This window comes from Ornithorhynchus anatinus, chromosome 6 (assembly GCF_004115215.2).
Source record: "Ornithorhynchus anatinus isolate Pmale09 chromosome 6, mOrnAna1.pri.v4, whole genome shotgun sequence".
Classification (NCBI taxonomy): Eukaryota; Metazoa; Chordata; class Mammalia; order Monotremata; family Ornithorhynchidae; genus Ornithorhynchus; species Ornithorhynchus anatinus.
Window position 1 is genome coordinate 89,889 of NC_041733.1, and position 24,540 is coordinate 114,428.

The 24,540-nt window shown below is 56.4% G+C and overlaps 3 protein-coding genes across 3 annotated transcripts; all 3 read right to left on the minus strand.

Moving 5' to 3' along the window:
* Positions 1-3,150: 3,150 nt before the first annotated feature.
* LOC100091765 (olfactory receptor 1N1-like) lies at positions 3,151-4,095 on the minus strand. The gene has a single exon (XM_001520508.3). The coding sequence runs from the start codon at positions 4,093-4,095 to the stop codon at positions 3,151-3,153; it is 945 nt and encodes a 314-aa protein (XP_001520558.3).
* Positions 4,096-12,461: 8,366 nt separating this feature from the next.
* LOC114812912 (olfactory receptor 1361-like) lies at positions 12,462-13,469 on the minus strand. The gene has a single exon (XM_029067871.1). It carries the CDS (start codon positions 13,467-13,469, stop codon positions 12,462-12,464), a length of 1,008 nt encoding a protein of 335 aa, XP_028923704.1.
* A 5,681-nt stretch (positions 13,470-19,150) lies between these two features.
* On the minus strand, positions 19,151-21,377 carry LOC114812913 (olfactory receptor 1K1-like). Its single transcript, XM_029067872.2, has one exon. The coding sequence runs from the start codon at positions 20,399-20,401 to the stop codon at positions 19,151-19,153; it is 1,251 nt and encodes a 416-aa protein (XP_028923705.2). The 5' UTR covers positions 20,402-21,377.
* Positions 21,378-24,540: the final 3,163 nt, after the last annotated feature.

Here is a 24,540-nt window from a genome sequence, read left to right on the forward strand (position 1 = left end):
CAGTGGTTGCCTATCAACCTCCGCTCCAAACAAAAACTCCTCACTCTAGGCTTCGAGGCTCTACATCACCTCGCCCCTTCCTACCTCTCCTCCCTTCTCTCTTTCTACCACCCACCCCGCACGCTCCACTCCTCCGCCGCCCACCTCCTCACCGTCCCTCGGTCTCGCCCATCCCGCCGTCGACCCCCGGGCCGCGTCCTCCCGCGGTCCTGGAACGCCCTCCCTCCTCACCTCCGCCAAACTGATTCTCTTCCCCTCTTCAAAACCCTACTTAAAACTCACCTCCTCCAAGAGGCCGTCCCAGACTGAGCTCCTCTTCTCCCTCTACTCCCTCTGCCACCCCCCCTTTACCTCTCCGCAGCTAAGCCCTCTTTTCCCCCTTTCTCTCTGCTCCTCCACCTCTCCCTTCCCATCCCCACAGCACTGTACTCGTCCGCTCAACTGTATATATTTCCATTACCCTATTTATTTTGTTAATGAATTGTACATCGCCTTGATTCTATTTAGTTGCCATTGTTTTTACGAGATGTTCTTCCCCTCGACGCTGTTTAGTGCCATTGTTCTTGTCTGTCCGTCTCCCCCGATTAGACTGTAAGCCCGTCAAACAGCAGGGACTGTCTCTATCTGTTGCCGACTTGTTCATTCCAAGCGCTTGGTACAGTGCTCTGCACATAGTAAGCGCTCAATAAATACTATTGAATGAATGAATGGGTTGGATATGGCCCCTGTCCCGCACAGTGCTCACCGTTTGAATCCTCATTTTACAGATGAGGTAACTGAGACAAAGAGAAGTGACTTGCCCAAGGCCATGCAGTAGACAAGTGGCAGGGCTGGGATTAGAACCCATGACCTTCTAACTCCCAAGCCCATGCTCTAATCACCATGCCATGCCGCTTTCCTTGTAAATACTACTGATGGATGGATTGATTGATTCCAGTGGAGCTTTTTAGAAATAATAGTGATGATGATGATGGTTTGTTAAGCGCTTACTATATGTCAAGCACTGGTCTAAGCACTGGGGTACTTAGCACACGGTACGAGCACACGGTGTAATCAGCGACATTCCAATAACCAATATCCTACTCATATAGGGCTCATTTAAGGTCTGGAGGTTAGAGTTCGGTCACTGGGGGTTGAGGCAGGACACTTGCTGAATGAAGTTGTTTGTTCAGTAGAGCGCTTTTGGCTTGTGCTGAGCCTGTCACACTCTGTGAGGGGGTCCCCGGGCCCAGCGGCCCCCGGTGCAGACGGTCGGTGGGGATGTGGAGTGCGGCCCATGGCCTTGGACACAGTAGCTCCGGGCGTCCACACATCCTCACCACAAGCACAACCACAGTCACCAGCAGCAGCAGGGGGAGAACGCCACACGGGTCATCCAAGTCCGGGGAAAAAGGAATAGAGGGAACACCAATCCATAAATCAGTCTTATTTCGGGAGCTCCTACTGCAGGCAAGACACTGGACTAAACGTTTGGGATAGTACCATAGTTAGTAGCCACAATCCCTGCCCTCCAGGGACTGACACTCTAACCCGGGAGACAGACACTGGTATAAATTAGTCAGTCGGCCAATCACATTTATTATGTACAGAGCATTGAGTGCTCGGGAGACTACAATATAGCAACAAAACAGACACGTTCTCTGTCCACAAGGATCTTACAGTCTAGAGGGGGAGACAGACATGAATATAAATAAATAAAAGACTGATAGGGACGTAAGACCTGTGGGGGGAAGTGCGTAGAAGGATCTGCACACGTGTGCTCCTGGGGGAGGGTGAGGAGACCCAAGTGTTTAGGGAAGCAGCATGGCCTTGTGGAAAGAGCACAGGCCTGGAAGTCAGAAGACCTTGATCTAATCCTGGCTCTGCCTGCCATGTGACTTTAGGTAAGTCATTTCACTTCTCTGGGCCTCAGTTACCTCATCTGTAAAATGGGGATTCAATCCTCCTCCCTCTGACTTAGACTGTGAGCCCCATGTGGAACAAGCACTGTGTCTAATCCGGATTAACTTGTCTCAACCCCAGTGCTTAGAACAGTGCTTGGCACATAGTACCAAGTAACAAATACCATAATGATGATGATGATGATGATAATGATGATTAGGCAGCACAGAAGCACTGAAGGGGAAGCTGGGGGGAGAGGAGAGATAATAATGTTGGTATTTATTAAGCGCTTACTATGTGCAGAGCACTGTTCTAAGCGCTGGTGGAGATACAGGGTAATCAGGTTGTCCCACATGAGGCTCACAGTTAATCCCCATTTTACAGATGAGGTAACTGAGGCACAGAGAAGTTAAGTGACTTGCCCACAGTCACACAGCAGACAAGTGGCAGAGCTGGGAGTCGAACCCATGACCTCTGACTCCGAAGCCCAGGCTCTTTCCACTGAGCCACGCTGACTTGGAGAAGGTTTCCTGGAGGAACTGTGACTTCATCAGGGCTCTGAAGAAGGTGAGAGCAGGGGCCTGCCGGACTTGAAGTGGGAGGGAGTGCCCAGCAGGGAGGAGGGACGGATGGAGGGAGAGAGGAAGAGGAAGGGAGCAAGAGATCGCTAGTGGGAAAGACAAGAACAAAACACAGTGAGTATTGCAGGTTATTGCAACTCAGGAGGAGGAAAGAGCAACCACCTGGGAAGAATTAGGAGTGGTATTTATTGAGGGCCCTCTGGGTGTAATGTACAGTGCTGAAGAGCAGTCCTTGCAAGTCCACAACGAGCAAATGTCACACTCCTTCCCCTCAGGGCGCTTACCCTCAAATGTGGTAGACCGACGTCAAAATCTTCACAAAGAAATGGAACAGTAGACGGTTGAACTGAAGAAACACGCGTTCACACTTGCTGAGGATGGGCATGAGGCCGGAGTGGCGGAGGTCACTGGGAACACTGCTCGCTGCAGTCGGGGTCAGGGGTTTAGCCCTTAGGCGGGGCCTCTCTCCAACCTCCCCGCTGCTGCCGCCGACCCTCCCCACCCCCTGCGAGTGAGCAGATGACTTGCAGAGAGACAGACGGAGAGACAGACAACCCGAAATCTTTCCCAGGAAGTCCTGGCCAGAGCCACTGAGAGATAGAGTTGGGGCGCTACTCAAAGACAGGGGGCTGAGACCAGGGGGCAGGGAGTAGGGGGCAAGGTGGGGCCCTGAGTGGGGGTCCCTCCATCACTGGATGGAGGAGGTTCTCCGGGGGCCGAGCGAACGCAGGGCGCGATGTAGGTCGCTGTTGCGCAGGCTGTAGATGAAAGGGTTGAGCAGCGGGGTGACCGCCGTGTACAGCGCCGCGGCGGCGATTCGGGCCTTCTCCGCCGAGTCGGGTCCCGAAGGAAAGAGGTACACGGCGATGACCGTCCCGTAGAACAGCGAGACCACGGCCAGGTGCGAGCCGCAGGTGGAGAAGGCCCTGCGCTTCCCCCCGGCCGAGGGGACCCTCAGGACGGCGGCCACGATGCCGGCGTAGGAGCCCAGGATGAGCAAGGGGGGCAGGGAGATCAGGACCCCACCCCAGTACCGCAGCACGGCCTGGTTGGCCCAGGGACGGGCACAGGACAGCCGCAGGATGGGGTTGAGGTCGCAGTAGAAATGGGCGATCCGACGGGACGCGCAGAAGGGCAGCCGGTCGACCAGTACAGTGTGCGCCAGGGCGTAGAGGTGCGTGGTGACCCAGCAGGTGGCCAGCAGCAGGCCGCAGCGCCGGAGGCTCATCACCGTCCAGTAGTGGAGCGGGCGGCAGATGGCCACGAACCGGTCGTACGCCATCACTGTGAGAAGGAAATTCTCCAGGTCCGTGAACAGAAGGAAGAAGTAGAGCTGGGCCAGGCAGCCGGCGTAGGAGATGGTCGGGCTCCGGGTCCAGAGGTCGGCCAGCATCCTGGGGATGGTGGCTGAGGTGGCGCCCACGTCCACCAGGGACAGGTTGGCCAGGAAGAAGTACATGGGCGAGTGGAGGCGCGGGTCCGAGCCGACGGCCAGGACGATGAGCAGGTTCCCCAGCACCGTGACCAGGTACAGCCCCAGGAAGACCACAAAGAGGAGCAGCTGCATCCCCGGATCGCTGGACAGGCCCAGGAGGATGAACCCGGACACGCCCGTCTGGTTTCTCCCGTCCATCTTCCCACTCTGTCTGTTGGGAGAACGAGGGGCAGGATTTAGCCGTCGTGATCTTTCTGCTACAAGGAGGAAGAAACCCTGTCTGTTCCAGCATCCCACCTCCTCTCTCCTGCCTCCTGCCTCCTCCGCCAGTTTCTCTCCTTTTCCCCATCCGGTCACGAACGGATTATCCCTCTGCCTCCACATGCCCCGACCACAGGGCGTGGGAAGGACCTGGGCCCGGTCAGCACCCCCTCCCCCCAACCCCCAGGTCCAAGAGCCACTCGTCCCCCCTCCGTCAGAGAGGGCCTCAGGGGTGGGGGCTGCCAGAGGGGAGGGGCCCCACCCTGGACAGGATCCCCAAGGGCTGCATTGGCCAGGCATGGCCGGAGTCCCCGGGCTGTGCCCCCTTGGTCCCTGGAGTGGCTCCCTGGTCCTGGCTGCTGCCCAGGAAGTTTTGGGGCAGAACGGCCCAAGAGATGCTGTGCTGTCCCTGGGAGACCGGAGGGAAGCTGGGAGGGAGCTGGGAGGCTGTACGGGGACATGCGATGGGTCAATCCATCAGTGTCATTTACTGAGCACCAACTAAATACTAAGTGCTTGGGAGAGTGCCAGGGCTTGGGAGATGGGGAGCAGGTGGCCCAATGGAAAGAGCACATTCTGTGGAGTCAGAGGTTCAGGATTCTAATCTTGGTTCCCCCATTTCCTGCTGTCTGACCCTAGGCAAATCACTCCACTTCTCTGTGCCTCCATTTTTGCATCTTTAGGAGGGTATAAAATCCCTGTTGACTCCCCTTTATAGGCTGTGAGCCCCATGTGGGACAGGGTCGGTATCTGATTCCGCTTATACCCTCTCAACCCCAGAGCTTAGTGCAGTGCTCTGCACGTAATGGACAGTTGACAAATACCACAACTATTATTATTACAATAGTCAGAATTCTCATCCCCAGTTCTCAAGCTCACAATCTTTTCAGGCAGACAGACCAAAATTATTTACAGAGAGTCAAAGCCATGGGGAGAACATGTATAAGCCAAAAGCAACAGACTATACTAGGACAAAGCAGATGAAAATGTAATTGAATGTTCACAGAAATGACCACACAATCTATTGATAAATAAAAATATCCATGCGTCCCTGAGGGCTGAGGAAAGGCTTAAGGTGGACAAGTGCCAAGTGTGGGTGTTATGAATTACTTGGGGCAGACTTCCTCGGAAGGGAGAATTATAAGAGGCTCTGACCATGGGGAGTGCTGTGGTGTGTTGGATTTGGGAGCAGGTGTGAGAAGTGAGAATGTGTGTTTGTTTTGTACGTGTGTGTGCGTGTGTGTTTTGTGTGTTTGTGTGTGTGTGTGTGCGAGAGCACACTCTTGCATGTGTGAGTCTCCCGTCTTCCTCCCCAGCACTGACCTGACTGGTCTGGGACAATCCCGGGTGCTGTCACCAAGAGTCCTGGCTCCTCCATGGATGGTGAAAAATTCATGGCAAGAGACTGGATGGTGCCCGTGACCTCATTTTGCCCACCATGAGATGGACTTTTGGGAGCGGGGGCTGGACTGGGGTCTGCAGCTCAGAAGCTGATGCGCTCACTCTCGGGGGGAGGAACCGAGGAGGCACGGGCTGGGAGGATTTATGGGGTTGGGGAGCCCAGGAACCCAAACCCCAGGCTCTCGTTAGTGACACCCCAGGGATCATTTCCCCGTCCCCTCGCCACTTTGCGGCCAAATCCCCAGGGCTTCGGGAGTTTGCCTGCCAGGTCCTGGGTCTGTGTGCGGTGGACTGTCCAAGAACCTTTACTTCAGCTCCCAAGCTTGGAGCAGGACTGGTCTGCACGCCCCACCCCCGTCGACTGTCACGCCCAGGCCCCTCACTCTGTGACTCGGGGAGGATCCTCAGGACAGGTAGACCTCTGGTCCGACCCTGGGAGTCAGAGGCCCCTCTCCCAGCAATGGTGGGAGCTGGAATTGTCTGTGTGACCCCACAGGGTTCATTGACCCTCTGGGCATCCCGCTTCCATGATGTCAACAGGTGCTTTGCTCCTGGCTTTGGATGGACAGCCCTAGTCCCCACCTGCTGGTTTGGACCAGAAGCCCCCAAACCCAACTCCCAGCTTCCTCCTCCAGCCCCCAGCATCTGTCCCTAGCGTCCATCCCTCAAGCTCTCCCCTCCGGCGTCCACTCCCGGTTGGGTCCGTTTTACTGAAACCGTGCATGAAATTGGTGAGTGAAGGGAACTCAAGCCCCAGGCATGATCAGCGGGCAAGAGGAGAAGGAGAGATCTGCAAAGAGCCCTTGGGTGGAGGTGGGGAGGGGGTGGGCGGAGGAGAGACCTCGAGTGAGAAGGGAGAATCAGGCCACAGGAGGGAGAGGACTTTGACAGTAATAATAATGTTGGTATTTGTTAAGCGCTTACTATGTGCCGAGCACTGTTCTAAGCGCTGGGGTAGACACAGGGGAATCAGGTTGTCCCACGTGGGGCTCACAGTCTTAATCCCCATTTTACAGATGAGGTAACTGAGGCACCGAGAAGTTAAGTGACTTGCCCAAAGTCACACAGCTGACAAGTGGTAGAGCCGGGGTTCGAACCCATGACCTCTGACTCCAAAGCCCGTGCTCTTTCCAGTGAGCCACGCTGCTTCCCAGTAGTGGTCACCGAGAGTAGAAGCCAGAGGCCCAGGCTCCGCCCGCTGAGCCGTGAGAGCACTGCTGGCTGGCCGGGATGGAGATCGCCGTCTGGGATGGAGACCCAAGCAACGCTGTGTCAAACCTCAGTTTCTATCAATCAATAATAATAATAATGGCATTTGTTAAGAGCTTACTATGTGCCAGACACTGTACTGAGCGCTGGGGTGGATACAAGCAAATCAGGTTGGACACACAGTCCCTGTTTCACGTGGGGCTCACAGTCTCAATCCCCATTTTACAGATGAGGTAACTGAAGCATAGAGAAGTGAAGTGATTTGCCCCGGGTCATACAGCAGGCAGGTGGCGGAGCCAGGATTAGAGCCCACGACCTTCTGATCCCCAGGCCTGCTCTCTATCCACTACGCCATGCTGCTTCTCATTTACTGAGCACTTACTCTGTGCCGAGCACTGAACTAGGTGCTTGGGAGAGCACAGTATATCAGAGTTGGTAGAAACATTCGCTGCCCACATTGACTTACGGTCTAGACGGGGAGACAGACATTAATAGAAATACATACATTACAGAGAAGGACATAAGTGCTGTAGGGCTGAGGGAGGGGTGAATACCGAATGCCCGGAGGGTACTGATCCAAGTGTTTAGATGACACAGAAAAGAGAGGGAGTTGGGGGAAGGAGGGTTTAATCAGGGAAGGCCTCTTGGAGGAGATGTGATCTTAATAGTACTTAGAAGGTGGTGAGAGTGAGGGTCTGGTGCATGTAGATGGGGAGGGCGTTCCAGGCGAGAGGGAGGATGTGGGAAAGGGATCGGTGGCGAGATAGATGAGATGGGGCACAGCGTGCCAGCTGCCGCTAGAGGAGAGAAATGAGTGGGCAGGGCCATAGTAGATCAGTGATGTAAGGAAAGAGGGCACAAGCTGACTGAATGTTATAAAGCTGATGGAGAGGAGTTTCTCTTTGATGCGGAGGTGACCGAACAACCCCTGGAGATTCTTGAAGAGTGGGGAAACGTGGACTGAATTTTTTTGAGAAAATGTCCCTTTCTAGGAACTCGGACGAGCGTCTACAAGACCACGGCCCAAATGGGATAAAGTGGGTGTCTGAAGACCAGGGAACTTGGGGTCCCAGGCCCAGATCTCCCCGCTCCCATTCCAACTCCTGGAATGGGTCGTTTTCACTCCCTGCCCCCATCACCTCTCCATCACATCGACTCTCTTCTTGGGATACCCTCATCAGGCTTTCAAGCCTTCCACTGCCTTGAGATCAGCCTCCAGGTGACCGCCGGGCCTCCTTGTGGCCGAGTCCAACGGGTTCCATCTCTCTAATCCTGCTCCCCTTCTCGGCTGCTTTGATGCCCTGCCCTGCCCTCCCCGACCCCCAACCCCAACCCCTGCTTAAAACACTTTCAGATTTGCCAACGGGATCCTAACCTGATTCTTCTCCCACCTCTGAGACCGCACCTAGGAGTCTCTTCCGCCGGCTCCTCTTCTGCCTCTCATCCTTAACCGTCAGGGGCCGACAAGGCTCGGTCCCGGGTCCCCCAGGCTTCTTGTTCTATCTCCCGCTTTTTGGGGGCGCTCATCTGCTCATGGCTCCAGTTACCACCTGAGAGAGGATTAATCAACCTTCCTCTCTGGCCACGTCCTCACCCGAGTGGCGATCTCGACTCTACTCTGACCTCAGAGACCCCTCCGCTCGACGCCCCATTGGGACCGTCAACTTACCGTGTTTAAAACCGACCAGTCACTTCACTGCTACATCTCTTCCATTACTTCGCCATCTCAGCCAATAACTCCACCTCCTTCCTGGACTCGGTGTCACCCCTGAGTCCTGGCTCTCCTTCACTTCTCACCTTCAACCTGCTGCCGGATCCCACCAGTTTTTCCAAATCGTGGTGGTGGTAATAGAAGCAGAAGTTGTAGTAGCATGCTTTCTATATGCAAAGTGATAATAATAATAATAAGTATGGTATTTGTGAAGCGATTACTGTGTACACTGGGGTGGAAACAAGCAAATCGGGTTGGACACAGTCCTTATCCCATGTGGGACTAGCAGTCTTATTCCCCATTTTACAGATGTGGCAACTGAGGCAGAGAGAAGCAAAGTGACTTGCCCAGTGCCACACCACAGACAAGTGGCGGAGGCAGAATCAAAACCCATGACCTCTGATTCCCAGGTTCATGCTCTATCCACAACGCCGTGCTGCTGCTCTAAGTGATGCACTGAATGCTGGGATAGTATACGGATGGGGACTGTTTCTAGTTCCCATCTGGATAATCTTTCCCAATGCTTAGCACCGTGCTCTGCACACAGTAAGCACTTAATAAATGACTAGCTTCTAGACTGTAAGTTCACTGTGGGCAGGGAACATTACCAAATTTTTATATCATACCCTCCCAGGTGCTTAATATAAAAAGTGCTCAATAAATCCGATTGACTGGTTACTATTACTACAGGGTTTCAGGCTCTTCACAGCTCGGACCGAGTGTCAGAGAGGTCAGTGCAGCGGCCCCCGGGCTGACGGGCCCAAAGTCTCACTGCGCTGCTCGTTGAGTCCATCCTGGGCTGGACCAGGGGTCGATGGGAGCCTCGGGAGCAGGGGAGTGGGAGAGTCCCAGCTCCACCCCTTCCTCTCCACCCAAATGCTAGAATCCAGAGCTGAATTCGGGGCTGCTTCGTTATATACTCGTAAATCAGGATCAATCGCGGCCATGCGGCGTTTATAAGGATCTCCCCCCACCGTCCCCGACCACCCAGGAGATTCCATTACTGAGGCCACAGAGGGCTCTGCCCCTCCCTCCTGTAGGCCTTAGTAACGAATGATTATTGAGCCCCTCCCACAGGCAGGATAGACAGACAAGATTTTATTAGGAACATATCTTAAAAGAATGCAAGAAAATACATTCCGACAGATTTAACCCCACAAACTTAGACTTACAGCAGAAAATAGACAAATTGATCTTCAACTTCTCCTTTCCTGGCCTACCATCGCAGCCACTTCATTGATAGAGATGGTATTGGTGAAGGGCTTACTACGCGCCAAGCACTGTACAAAGCGCTGGGATAGATACGGGATAATCAGATTGGACACAGTCTCTGCCCCACAAGAGGATTCACAGTCTAAGGGAGAGGGAGAACAGGTATCTTTATCCCCACTTTTACAGGTGAAGAAACTGAGGGACAGAATAGAGAAGTGATTTGTCCAAATTCACACAGCAGCCCAGAGGCAGAGCTGGGATTGGAACCCAGGTCTCCCGCTCCTCAGGCCTGTGCCCTTCCCACCGGGTCACTCCACTTCTCCATCGAAAGGAGGAAAGCTGCCTGTCAATGCAAATCGGCAGCTAGGGCTCCTCAAGGAGAAGCCCGGCCCCGGCAGCGAGCAAGGGGCCTATTCCGGGCCCAGCCCCCGTGGGGCAGGTCTCCACGGGACAATTATCCTGCTTCGTCTTCGCCTCTAACGAGGACCCTGCGGCAGTCGGGACCCAGGGTACCTTCCCCCTGCAGTCCTTGGCCCCTCGGGGGGGCCCGGCCCAGAGAAATGCTCCTGCTCTACCATCCGGCCGGCCCCGCCCGGGCCCTCGGCCCCTTGCCCGGCCCCATCTGGAACTCCGGCCCTTCCTGAGCACCGGGGTGGATGCAAGAGAGTCCATGTCCCCCAGTTCTGCAGGGGAGCAGCTTGAGCTTTGTTGCCTGAGCGGGGGGAAGCTCCAGGCTTCCTGTTCTCGAGAGCTCTCCATCACCTTGCCCCCTACTACCTCACCACCCTTCTCTCTTTCTACTGTCCATCCCACACACTCCGCTCCTCTGCCACGCACCTCCTCACCGTCCCTCGTTCACGCCTACCCTGCCGTCGACCCTCGGCCCACGTCCTACCGCTGTCCCGGAACGCCCTCCCTCCTCACCTCCGCCAAACTCACTCTCTTCCCCTCTTCAGAGCCCTGTTGAGAGCTCATCTCCTCCAAGAGGCCTTCCCAGACTGAGTTCCCTCCTTTTCCCTCTGCTCCCCCTCCACCCTGTGCTCCTCCCCCTTCCCCTCCACTCAGCTGAACCTCCTTTCCCTCTGCTTCCCCTCCCCTCCCCACCCCATCCTCTGCTCCTCCCCCTCCCCCTTCCCCTCTCCTCAGCACTGTGCTCATTTGTATATATTATTTATTACCCTATTTATTTTGTTAATGAGGTGTACAGCCCCTTGATTCTACTTATAATAATTATGGTATTTGTTAAACGCTTACTATGTGCAGAGCACTGTTCTAAGCGCTGGGGGTAGATACAGGGTAATCAGATTGTCCCACGTGGGGCTCACATTTTTTAATCCCCATTTTTACAGACGAGGTAAGTGAGGCACAGAGGAGTTAAGTGACTTGCCCAAGGTCACACAGCAGACAGATAATGTTGTCTGACATTGTCTGACAAGACAATGTTGTCTTGTTTTTGTTTTGTTCTGTTTTGCTCTGCTGTCTCCCCCGATTAGACTGTGAGCCCGTCACTGGGCAGGGATTGTCTCTATCTGTTGCCGAATTGTCCATTCCAAGCACTTAGTACAGTGCTCTGCACATAGTGAGCGCTCAATAAATACGATAGAATGATTGAATGAAAGAGAATCGGGGCGGACACAGCCCCTCTTCCACATCGGGCTCACAGTCTTAATCCCCATTTTACAGATGTACAGATTTTAAAGAGGTGACTGTCGATGGTGAAAGAACACCCAGCCCAGCCAGCAGGGAAGGAAGAAAACCATACCCCTCCCGCCCATCCAGCTTGGTCTATGGGATACTGTACCATACACTGTGGGGACAAAGAGGAGCAACGGCCTCCTTTGTCTTTTTTTTTTAATGGTATTTGTAAAAAGCTTACCATGAATCAATCGGTCAGTCACATTTACTGAGGGCTTACCGAGTGCAGAGCCCTGTATCAAGTGTTTGTAAGAGTACAGTATAACAGTGTAAAAGACACATTCCCTGCCTTCAGTGCGCTTACAGTCTAGAGGAGGAGACAGACATCTATGCAAGTAAATTTCGGATATGACCATCAGTCCTGTAGGCCTGAGGGAGGGGTGAAAAAGCAGAGCAAATCCAAGTGCGAGGGCTACTCAGAAGGGAGTGGGAGGAGAAGAAATGAGGGCTTAGTCAGGCAAGGTCTCTTGGAGGAGACGAGCCTTCAGTAAGAATTTGAAGGTGGGGAGAGTAACTGTCGGTCAGATACGAAGAGGGAGGGCGTTCCAGGCCAGAGGCAGGACGTGGGCGAGAGGTCGGCGGAGAGACGGATGAGATCGAGGTAGAGCGAATCCGTCGGCAGTAGAGGAGTGAAGTGTCCGGTCTGTGTTGTGGTCGGAGAGTAGCGAGGAGAGGTAGGAGAGGGCAAAGCGATCGAGTGCTTGCTCTGTGCCAGTCACCGTCCTAAGCGCTGGGGTAGACGCGAGATACTTGGGTCGGAAACCGCCCCGTCCCAGACCGGGCTCCCAGTCTGAATCCCCTTTTGACAGATGAGGTAACTGAAGCCCGGAGAAGCTTAGCGACTTACCCGGGGCCACGGAGCAGACAGGCGGCGAAGAACCCGGGTCCCGTGACTGCCAGGCCCGCGCCCTTTCCGCTAGGCCAGGCCGCTTCTCCAAGGTTCGGAAGAGCCGGCGGGCCGACAACCGGCGCGGCGGCTAAATCCGGGCCCTCCGTTCCCTGGCCGCCAGTGAGCCGGAGCGGTGAGGGGCTCCCGTGGGGGACTCCCGCGGGCCACCCCCGTCCCCCTCAGGGCCTAGCGTCCGGCGGCGAGCCGGCGGACGGCCCCTTTGACCTCGCGGTTCCTCAAGCTGTAGACGAGCGGGTTGAGCATGGGCGTCACCACGGTGTAGAACACCGCCACGTGCCGGTCGCGGTCCAGGTGGTGGGCGCTGATGGGCGTGAAGTACAGGCGGATGACCGTGCCGAAGAACAACGACACCACCACCACGTGCGAGCCGCAGGTGGACGCCGCCTTGCGCAGCCCCGCGGCCGAGCGCAACCGCAGCACCGCCGCCCCGATGCGGCCGTAGGAGGCCAGGATGAAGAGGAAGGGAGAGAGGGTCACCGTAGCGCCCAGGGTCAGGACCACCAACTCGTTGAGGTAGGGGTGGGTGCAGGAGAGCTGCAGCAGGGCCGGGACGTCGCAGAAGAAGTGCGGGATGCGGCGGCTGCAGAAGGAGAGTCGCAGGACGAGGAGGGTGTGCAGCAGGGCGTGCAGGACGTTCAGGCCCCAGGGCCCCACCACCAGGCGCACACAGAGGCCTCGGGTCAGGACGGACGTGTAATGCAGCGGGCGGCAGATGGCCACGAAGCGGTCGTAAGCCATGGCGGCCAGCAGGTAGCCCTCCATGTTGCCCGCCGTCACGAAGAAGAAGAACTGGGCGATGCACCTGTTGAAGGGGATGGTCCGGTGGCGGGAGAAGGTGTGGACGAGGAGCTGCGGGACGGTGATGGAGGCGAAACCCATGTCCAGCAGCGACAGCTGGCTCAGCAGGAAGTACATGGGCGTCTGCAGCTTGGGGTCGGTCCAGGCCACGGCGACCATCAGGGAGTTTCCCGCCAGGTTGACCAGGTACATGGTGAGGATCAGCACGAAGATGAACGGCTGCAACTCCGGCCGGCTGGACAGACCCAGGAGGATGAACTCGGTCACCACGGTGTCATTCCCGGCGTCCATCCGGGGATCCGTGACACCTGCGGGAGGGGCGGTGACCGGTGAGCCTCTTCTCCGGGCGCACCGGAGAACATTCGCCCGGCCCATCTCCCGACTGCTGATCTCTCGGGGGTTCAGAGACGGGTGTCCTGAAACTCCGGAGCCCACACCGGGAGAGTTGCCGGTCCCATCTCAGGGACCGTCGGGTCGGGAGAGGAACCCCAGCTGGAGAACCAGCCGAGAGCCCTGGGCCCCGACCCTCGGAGACCTAGCGCTGGCCGTCCGGGACGGACAGATGGACGCAGGGGCCGGGGCAGAGCAGGGCCGCCGGGAGGGTCGGGGAATGGAGCGGCCCGCCGGCGAGGCCAGCCCGGCGGGGGTCAAGACTGTCTGCCGGACGGTCGCGGGCCGAGAGGGAGAGGGGCTGCGCTTCACGGACCGGGAAAGGGGTGGACGGAGCGCGAGGGGATTAGGAAATGGCCGCTCCCCAAATCCTATCGCCCTCCGGGGCGAGGGGTCCCCAGTGGGGCTGAAGGGCAGCAGCTTCGGACAAACAGCAGCGAACAGCGTCGGGGGGGAAGGGGGGCCTGGTCAAACGGCAGGGACCGTCTCTATCTGTTGCCGACTTGTTCATTCCAGGCGCTTAGTCCAGTGCTCTGCACATGGTAAGCGCTCAATAAATACTATTGAATGAATGAATGAAAGGTGCCCGCCCAATCGTCGGGTCTGCCCTGGCCGGAATCCCGCCGGCGCCTTCAGCACCGAGGCCAGCGACGCGACGACGGGGCGGCGACGGGGCCGTCACGGTCCCTCCCGGCCGGGTCACATCGCCCTGCCTGGCCCAGCCGGGACAGGAACCCCCTCCTCAGTTGTCCTGGGAAAAAAGACAAACAAAACGCTTCGTTCTCCCAGGTCGGGGCCCTGCAGTTCTCCCACTCGGCCAAGAGGAATCTACCCTTTCATTCATTCAATCGTATTTATTTAGCACTTACCGTGTGTGCAAAGCTCTTCGGGGCGCTTGGGAGAGTACCGTATAACAATAAAGAAATTCACTCTCTGCCTACAACGAGCTTACAGTCTGGAAAGGGAGACAGATACTAATGTCTCTACAAGAGAGATTTTTTTACTGACCTCCTAAGACCTGCCTCCATCTCGGTGTGGGCCGGGGTGTCCGCTGCCCTCTCGGTGCGGCCCCAGACCTCGGGGCGGGGGGGGATCGGATGTCTCCCTCCTCGCCATCGGAATAAAGAGCGATGTTCTCCGGCCGGCCTCTAAGTCCTGACTGACCTCCGGCCTGCTCTAACCTCCGTCCAACTTCGAATTCCTCCCCTCAGACTCTCCTCTTCGACCCTCTGCCATCCGGCCTCCGCTCCCTCCAGTCGACTGAAACTGCTCTCTCCCAAGTCGCCGATGACCTCTCCTCTCCAAATCCAACGGACCCTATCGTCCTAATCCTCCTCGACCTCTTAGCTGCCTTTAGTACCGTGAATCACCCCTTTCTCCTGGACACGTTATCTAGCCCCGGTTTCTCTCCTGGTTCTTTTCCTCTCCCGGTTCTTCTAACTTTCTTCTAACTCTCTGGCCGTTCCTTCTCCGTTTCAGTGCCAGTCCCTCCCCTGCCTCCCACCCCCTAAGAGTGTGTGTGTGTATGTGTGGAGAGGTGGGGTCTTCCCTCGAAGTTCAGTTCCGCGTCCCCTTCAATTTTCCAGCCACCCTCACTACCTTGGAGAGTTCATCCGCTCCCACGATCTCAGCTCCCTTGTCTATGCAGATGATTCCCAAATCTACTTCTCCAGCCCCCGACCTCTCTCCCGCTCTCCAGTCTCTTATTTCCTTCTGCCTTCAAGACATCTCATCTTAGGCGTCCCGCCTACCTCTTAACATAGCCAAAACAAAATTCCTCAATCTTCCCACACAAATCCTCTCCTCCCCCCCGACCTCCTGCCCTCAGCCCCACAGCACTTATGTAAATATCCCTAATGTATTTATTTATATTAATCGGTCTCCCCCTCTAGACCGTAAGCTCGTTGTGCGCGGGGAGTTTCTCTCTCATATTATATTCTCCCAAACTCTCAGTATAGTGCTCTGCACCCAATAAGTGTTCAATAAATGGGATTGATTGATTGACTTTCCCATCACCGTGGACAACACGATCATTCTCCCTGCCTCACAAGCCCAGTACCTTGGCTGAATCCTCAACACATCTCTCCTTTCAGCCGCACATCCATTCAGTCACCAAACCCTGACGTTCATATCTCCACAAAGCTCCGGGATCCACCCTTTCCACTCCATCTAAACTGCCACTACGCTGGTCCAGTCACTTGCCGTATCCCGTTTCGACTAGTTCGTCAGCTTGCTCTCTGACCTCTCTGTCTCCAGAGGGCTTCTCTCCTCTTCGGTCCATTCTTCGTTTTGCTGCCCAGACTGCATAACGTCTCCTCACTTGTCGCCAACCTCCAACTGTTGCCCATCCATCGCCACGTCACGACTGTCTGCCATTCTCACATCTCATTCCTTCCACCATCATTGCCTACCACTATCACGTCACCCGTTCCGTCATCATTGTCTACCAGTAGCACACCTTACCCTTCCCACTATCTCTGTCCACCATCACGTCTCATTCTTCCCATCATATTGGCCCACCATTATCACTTCTCACCCATCCCATCGTTATCGTCCACCACAAGCACATCTCACCCATTCCATTGTCACTGTCCCCCAGTAGCACTTCTCACCCATCCCATCGTTATGGTCCACCACAAGCACATCTCACCCATTCCACTGTCACTGTCCGCCAGAAGCACATCTCACCCATCCCATCGTTATCGTCCAGCACAAGCACATCTCACCCATTCCATTGCCACTGTCCACCAGTAGACCATCTCACTCTTCTCATCACCTTTGCCCACCGCTATCATATCTCATTCTTTCCATCATCTTTGTCCACCATTATCAGCCACCTTAGTGCCTTTTGTCCACAATGGAATGGGGATCGTCCCATCAGATACTTCCCTGCCAACACGCTGCCCCTGTCCTCACCTCAGTCCTGGACCGGGACTGGACCCGGACGCACCTCAGTGCTTTATCTTCCCGTGCATCCTTCCAGGCTCAGCCCCCTCTTCTCGGCCCTTCCCTCACAGGCCCGGCAGGAACGGAGGAGGATCTATCTGAGTGGGCCTCCCGGGGCAGGACCTCCTGAGACCCAATTAGGCCCAGGAAGTTGGCGCTGAGCCCAGTGAAGGTGGCACTCATTAGCCAGTTGTGAAGTGGGAAGGGGAACTCTCTGAGGACGAGGCAGGAGCAGGGGTGGGGCAGGCGTGTGTGTGTGTGTGTGTGTGTGGGTATTCGTGTGCTGGGTCTGATGGTGCTTGGGGAGGAACAGCAGGCAAGGAGATTTTTGGGCATGCCGGTCTCCCCCACGGCCTCCCTCCCGACCCCGGCCCAGAAGCTGTGGAAGGGAATCTTCTAATTGGGAGGTGACTCGAGAAGTCTGGGACGGAAGGTGCCTCTTCTGTACATGTTACATCCTAGTGACGAGCCACAGGACTCCTGGCCCTCCGAGATGACCCATCGGGGATGCTCTGACCAGCCGGAGCCAACAGCTGCCTGGATTGGGTGATCTGATCTGGGCCACTGGAGGAGAATCAGAGATGAGGAAGAGAGAGTCAGTGGTGTTGGATGGTCTGAACTGAGTCTCTGGGGGAAAATCAGAGATGAGGAAGAAAGAGTCATGGGTGCTGGGTGGTCCATGCTGGGTTGCTGGGGGGAAAAGTGAGGAATGGGAAGGTGAGAGTCAAGGGTGCAGGATGGTTTGTGCCGGGTCACTGGGGGAAAGCCGGAGAGGGGGACGGGAAAGTCAGGGGTGTTGGGTGGTCCATTCCATATAAAGTCTCCCCTGATCCAATCACCACATCCAGAGGGCCTTCTCTGATTGACCCCCACCTTCCTGGCCGTGTCATCCCACCGACCACCTCAGCACTCATATTGATCGGTACACTATTGCTCTATTTATTGGACTATGTCCCTCTTCTGGATCATATTACATATATTTCATATTTCAGTACACTAGATTGTAAACCCCTTAAGGGCAGGGATCACGTCTACCAATTCTATTATACTGTACTCTTCCTAGTGCCTAGTGCTTATTGTGTGCACTGCACACAAGACGTGCTTAATAAGTACCATTGATTAATTCACATAGGGTGTCTGCATCTACTTGTCCCTCCCAATGGATGACGAACCCTCAAGAAGCTGGTACAGCGCCCTGCATTCGGCATAATCCCAGCACCTGCTCTCTTCACGGTCGTGGGTGCAGTTGTTCCACCATGCCACCATGTGGGCTGATCAGCAGAGGACTTTTCCATTGCCAAACTCCCTCCCCGTCCCCAACCCGGGCCACCCCGAAGCTTGCTACCTCCTGCGGCAGCTAGGAGAGTCCCCGCCCAGACTTGAGCTGAGCTTGTGAACGTCTCTACGTATCAACCTCCCACAGTCGGGCAGGCCCTCCTCCCAGCCCACGACCTCAAGACCATGCAAGGAAACCATGGCCCATCAGCCCCCCGAGACCGTGCAGGAATCCACAGACCCGGGAGCGCCGAGCTGCAGGCCCTGAAACGCCCAGGTGGCACTCGTCAGGGGCACTCGTGGCTCCAGTCCTACGCTCAGGCGGTCGGAGTCTATCCTCAAGGGACTATGACTGCCGACCGGCCAGCCCCGCCGAGCGCAGACCACTATCTACCTTGCTTGTATGCACCCCAGCGTTTAGTACAGTGCCTGGCACGTCGTAAGTACTTAATGAATACCACAGGTCTTATTGTCATTACCTGGGGGTCCCCAGCACAGACACACAGACCATCCCACTCTGTACTTCCAAAGCAGCTAAAACTTTTTTTTTCTGGCATTAAATATTTTATTTTAATACTGGGAAAATATTTCATCTCCATTATTATCAAACAATCGCCTGTCAATTAGCAATGTTAAACACTTAAAGTCAAAAGAGAGAGGGGAAAAAAAACCAGAAAGGAACTCTGAATGACTGTTTTTTTCCCCAAGTCGGGAACCGAGTTACACAAATCTCCGGGCGCTCATGCATCTGGATCATCCACCTCTCGCGGGGCTTCTTTGGGGGCTCCTTCAGGGGCTCCTTCCGCAGCCCCAGAGCTGGGAGCTGGAGTCTCTCGGCTTTCCTCCGCGGCCCCGAAGATCTCCATGCCACCCCCACCACCGAACGCATTCTTCTCTCCTGACCCTATTCCCGTTTGCCTGGATGGACGGTGGGGGGTTGGGAGGTGGAGAAGGCCAGATTGGGTGGAGAGGATGGGAGTGGACAGTAGTATGGAGGTGGCGGGGTGGCTAGGAGAGATGGATGGGAGAAGAGGGTGGGGGAGGATGGGGGTGGGTGAGAGTGAAGAGGAGAGGATGGAAGTGAATGGACATGAAGGAGAGAGGATGGGGGGGGATGGAGTGGACAGTGGCGTGGAGGTGACTGAGGTTGGTACTTCTGGGCTGAAAGAGAACCAGCTGGACTTTGGGGTCCCATCCCACCCCACCCCCCCCCAAGGGTCAGCCGATCCAGACAGAGCCACTAGAACACAAAGTCTCACCGGATGGGGACGCTGGGGATCCCACCTCCGCCCCTCAGTGCCCCATACCCCCGGCACCTGGGCCCGAGCCTCGGGGTCGGCCCCTTCGCGGCCGCACCCTTCGCCTGAGACTTCATCCCCCGGATGACGCCCCTCCAGCCCGGTCCCCCCGCCCGTGGGCCGCCTCCCCCAGCCCCCCCCACCACCTCAGGTCCCTGCGGGCCCCGTCTTCCTTGCCAGCGCCCGCCGCAGGGCCCCCTTGACCTCGCGGTTGCGGAGACTGTAGATGTAGGGGTTGAGGGTGGGGGTGACCACGGCGTACACCACGCCGGCCACGCGGTCGTAGCGGGGGGCGAAGCGGGCGGGCGGCCGAAAGTACACAGAGAGCACCGAGCCGAAGAAGAGTGCCACCACGGTCAGGTGGGCCCCGCAGGTGGAGAGGGCGCGGCGGGGGCCCCCGGGGTGGCGCGCCCGCACCACCGCCGTCAGGATGCGTCCGTAGGAGAGGCCCACGCAGACCAGGGGCGCCGACACCACGGCCGGGCCCTCCGACAGCACCACGGCCTCGCAGAGCGAGGTGTCCGACGTGGCCAGGCTCAGCAGGACCGTCATGTCGCAGAAGAAGTGGCGCAGGCGGGCGGGCCTGGGGTAGGCCAGGCCGGCAATGAGCCTCGTGTGCAGCAGCGCGTGGAGGTGGGCCACGACCCAGGCGCCACCCACCAGCAGGCCGCAGCGGCGCCGGGTCATCACGGCCCCGTAGAGCAGCGGCCGGCCCACGGCCACGGCCCGGTCGTAGGCCATGCCGGCCAGCAGGTAGCTCTCGGTGATGCCCAGCGCCACGAAGAAGTACATCTGGGTGAAGCAAGCCCGCGGGAGCACGGCCCGGGGCCCGGCGGTCAGCAGGTCGGCCAGGAGCTGGGGCACGGTGACCGAGGCGAAGAGCAGGTCCACGACGCTCAGGTGGCTGAGGAAGAAATACATGGGGGCGCCCAGGCGGGGGTCGGCCCGCCGCCCCCGCCCCCACACCAGCAGCGCCATGGCCCCGTTGCCCAGGACGTTGAGCAGGTAGAGGCCCAGGAAGAGCAGGAAGAGCAGCGGGTGGCGGTCGGGGCCGCCCATCAGGCCCAGAAGGCTGAACTCGGCCGTCGGCTCCGTGCCGTTCGCGGGACCAGGCTGCGGGGCTGTGGGGGGAAGGCCCGTGGCGTGGAGGAAGGGTCGCCCCGCCCCCATCGAGCTGGGGGAGCAGTTATAGGATCGCCCCCCACGCCCTTCTCCTCTTCCGCGGTCTCTCTCCCCTCCCGCCTCCGCGACGGCTCTACCCGCAGGCCCCGCCGGCACCTTGAGCTCGACGTGTCCAAAACCCTTCTCCTCATCTTCCCTCCCAAACCTCCAACTCCTCCTCCCCCATCGCAGGTGAACACACCACCTTCCCGTCTGAACCGGAAACCTTGGAGTCATCCTCTCGGTCTTTCAACTCTCACACTGAGACCATCGCCAAATCCTGTGCGTTCCCCCAGTCCCGCGGGTCCGGAATCCACCCCTTCCCCTCGACCCGAAGGGCCCCTCGGCTGGCCCGGACACTCTTCACATCCGACCCGCCTCCCGTACTTCACTCTGCCCCCGGATCGCTGTCTGAGAGTGCCGCTCTGTGCCCATTCCCCACTGTCTAACATCTCCGGCGGCTGCCCTTTCCACTTCTCACCGGGCAGAAACTCCCGACCACTGACCCTAAGGCTCTCCGTCTCTCCTCGAGCTATCCTCACTCACTATACCCCAGCTCAAACCTTTCATGGGCCGGGAACATGCCTGCTAATTCCGTGGCACTGTATTCTCCCAAGCACTTAGTACAGTGCTCCGCACAGAGTAAGTGCTCGATAACTGTGACTAATTGCTTCCGAGCCAACCCTCTCATAGTGCCTGTTTCTCATCTCTCCCTCGTTCATCCCCTCACACCTGCTAGTCTGCCAGCTTGGATCGCCCTCCCCTGCCAAACCTCGGCTCCCTCGGCTCTCCCAAAACCTTGCACTTTCTAGACTGGTTTTTCTTGGCCCCAGGTCACGTCTTTCCAACTACCCCCACGGCACACAAAACCACATGAGGCACTTGAGAACAAAGTGACTTCCGTTCTATGTGAACACTATTTCACAAATCCATCCTTCTCGGCTTCTCTTCCTCCTTTCTGGAACATATTTTAAACTGTTTCCCCTTTAAAGTGTAAGCTCCTTGATTTCTATTGCACTCTCCCAAACACTGAGTCAGTGCTCTGCATACAGTAAGCACTCGGTCACTGTCACCGACTGACCGGCTGACTGACTGGCCGGACAGAGGCCGGTGGGGACTCCATGTCTTGGACCCCGGTCTCCCCGCTGAGCTCCTCCGGACTGTGGGCAGCAGGACACAGATGATCGCTGGTCAAGCTCTGCTCCCCTTGGAAGTCGTGTTCCCCTCGGGGCCCCCTCTAGTCCCCTGACCCTCCTTACCCCTCCCCAGCCCCTCGGTTGATGGAACCATTTCGGGAAGACCGTGGTACAGCCCATCCCTCCCCTATGGCTGCTGCTCCCGACCCAGGCACTGCCCAGGGCACAGGGCATGCAGGGGCTGATCGTATCCAAGAGGGGTGAGTTAGGAACAAGTCATTTCCTGGGTGGGTGGCTGGATCAGCGGTCGGAGGGAAGGGGCAAGGGATGGCGGAGCCCAGGGCTAGGGGTGTGGAGGGCTGACCGCGTCCAACATGGGGGAATTAGGCTGGGGCTCTCCACGCCTGGGGTTGGTCGGAGGAGGGTGGCATCCAGGGCGAAAGTGGGCAGGTCCCTGGGATGGGAGGTTTTAGCCAGAGGCTGACTGTGTCCAAGATAGGGTAGATGGTCGAGGGTTAGCCATGGCCGGGACAGGGGTGGTGGCCAGGGGATGGTCCTGTCCAGGGTGGGGCACTCACCTGAATTTCCTTGCGGGTACCCCCAGTTGCGGGCCGGAGCGGTCAGGCCGGAGAAAGGCAGCCCATCCGCCTCCATCTCAGGGCAGAGAGGTTGTGGAGGAGGCTACAGGAATCTGGGGATAAACTGCACAGCTGGGGAAGTCACAGCAACACCTACCCCTGTCTCCCCGTAACCCGGGGTCTCTGGATCCCCTGCTTCCCAGGAGGGGACCACTGCCCCGGATATGACCTCCTCCTCCTACAACACAAAACACCATCCCCTTCCGTTTCTCCTTATCTGACTGCCATCTTCAACGGTTCACTCTCCGGTGGCTTCTTCCCCACTTCTTTTGAACATGCTCATGTCTCGCCTATCCTAAAAAAAACCCTCCCTTGACCTCGACAACTTCCCCCAGTCACCACCCCATCTCCTTCCTACCATCGCTCCAAGTTCCTTGAGTGAATTGTCTTCACACACTGCCTCCACTTCCTCTCCTCCACGTCTCTCCTTGACCCCCTCTAATCTGGCTTCTGCCCCTTCCACTCCATGGGAACTACTCTTTCAAAGGTCACCAGTGATCTCCTTCGTGCCAAATCCAACGGTCTCTACTCCATCCTAAACCTCCTCCACCTCTCAGTTGCCTCCAATACAGCCGACCACCCCCTTCTCCCGGGAACACTGTCCGACCCTGGGTTCACTGATGCTATCCTTTCCTGGTTGCCCTCCCATCTCTCTGGCTGCTCATTCTCGGTCTCTTTCGCCGGCTCCTCCTCTGCCTCACACCCCGTAACTGTTGAAGTCCCTCAGAGCTCAGTTCTGGGTCTCCTTCTATTCTCCATTTACACTCAATCTATCGGAGAGCTCATTTGCTCCCACAGCTTCAACTGCCACTCGACTTGGAGGATAATAATAATAATAATGATGGCATTTGTTAAGCGCTTCCCATGTGCCAAGCACCGCTCTGAGCACTGGGGTAGACACGAGGTTATCAGGTTGTCCCCCGTGGGGCTCACAGTCCTAATCCTCATTTTACAGATGAGGTAACTGAGACATAGAGACGTTAAGTGATTTACCCAGGGTCACACAGCAGACAAGTGGCAGAGCCGGGATTAGAACTCACATCTTCTGACTCCCAAGCCCGGGCTCTTGCCACTTAGCCACGCTGCTTCTCCAAGACGACACCCCAACTACCTCTCCAGTCCTGCCTGACCTCTCTCCTCTGAAGTTTCACCTTTCCTCCTGCCTTCAGGAATATCTCTATTTGCATATCCTACCCTCACCTCAAACTTATCTTGTCCAAAACAGAATTCCTCATCTTCCCACTCAAACTCTTCCCCCGTCTTTCTCATCACTGGAGAAAACACCAAACCCCTCCTGTCTCACGAGGCATTATCCTTGATTCATCACTCTCATTCAGCCTTTTAGCTCAATCTGTTACCCAAACCTGTCGGTTCTACCTTCACATCATCTCCAAAATCCCCCAATACCTCTCCATCCAAACTGCTACGATGCTGACCAAAGCATTTATCCTACCCTCCGTTGACTAATGCATCAGCCTCCTCGCTCATGTCCCTACCTCCCGTCTTCCCTCCCTCCAGTCAATCGACGAATTGGGCATTTATTGTGCAGAGCAATGCACTAAACATTTGGGAGAGTCCAATGCAATGGAGTCGTTAGACACATTCCCTGCCCACGAGCTTACTGTCTACAGCAGAAGAGTGAAGTTCTTACTTCGCTCTGCTGCCCGGGACGTTTCTCTAAAAAACCCATTCAATCCACATCTCCCTACTCTCAAAGTTCTCAATAAATACTGTTGACCGATCGTTCCGGGATCGGCAGACTGGCAAAAGGAGCCAGAGGTCTTGATGCCTGGAGTTTGATCAGAAACTAACTCCACTGCTGCACATGCACCCATGGGTGCCGGCACAGATCATCCAACACTCCTGTCTCTTCCCCCGGTGACCCAGAACAGCCCCTGGATGGTCTGGAGGAAAGCAGCATGGTATAGTACATAAAGCACAAGCTTAGGAGTCAGAAGCTTGTGGGTTCTAATCCTGGCTCTGCAATTTGTCTGCTGTGTGGCCTTGGGAAAGTCACTTCACTTCTCCGCACTTCCGTTACCTCATCTGTTAAATGGGGATTAAGACAGAGAGTCCCATGCGGGACAGGGGCTGTGTCTAACCCAATTTACTTGCATCCATCCCAGCGCTTAGTTCAGTGCCTGGCACATAGTAAGTGCTGAACGAATATCACAATTACTATTATTATTTCTCCTGACTTTCCCCTCTCCATTCCCGACTCACCCCCAGTGACCTAGCACGGACTATCCTTCACCCCTGACTTTCCCTTCACCATCCCTGACTCTTCCCTTGTGACCCAGCATGGCATATCCATCACTCCGACTTTCCCCTAGTGATCCAGAGAATAGAGCACAGACCTGGGAGTCGAAAGGACCTGGCTTCTAGTCCCAGCTCCACCACTTGTCTGCTGTGTCATCTTGGCAGGGTCACTTGGCTTCTCAGTGCCTCAGTTACCTCATCTGTAAAATGGGGATTAAGACTATGAGCCCCATGTGGGACAGGGTTGTGTCCAACCTGATTCACTCGTATCTACTTGGGACGGGGCTGTGTCCAACCTGATTCACTTGTATCTACCTCATCGTTTAGAAGAGCACCTAACACA

Coding starts and splice junctions, on each gene's coding strand:
- LOC100091765 (XM_001520508.3), bottom strand. CDS start 4,095: ATGGACGGGAGAAACCAGACGGGCGTGTCCGGGTTCATCCTCCTGGGC.
- LOC114812912 (XM_029067871.1), bottom strand. CDS start 13,469: ATGGGCCGGGCGAATGTTCTCCGGTGCGCCCGGAGAAGAGGCTCACCG.
- LOC114812913 (XM_029067872.2), bottom strand. CDS start 20,401: ATGACTCCAAGGTTTCCGGTTCAGACGGGAAGGTGGTGTGTTCACCTG.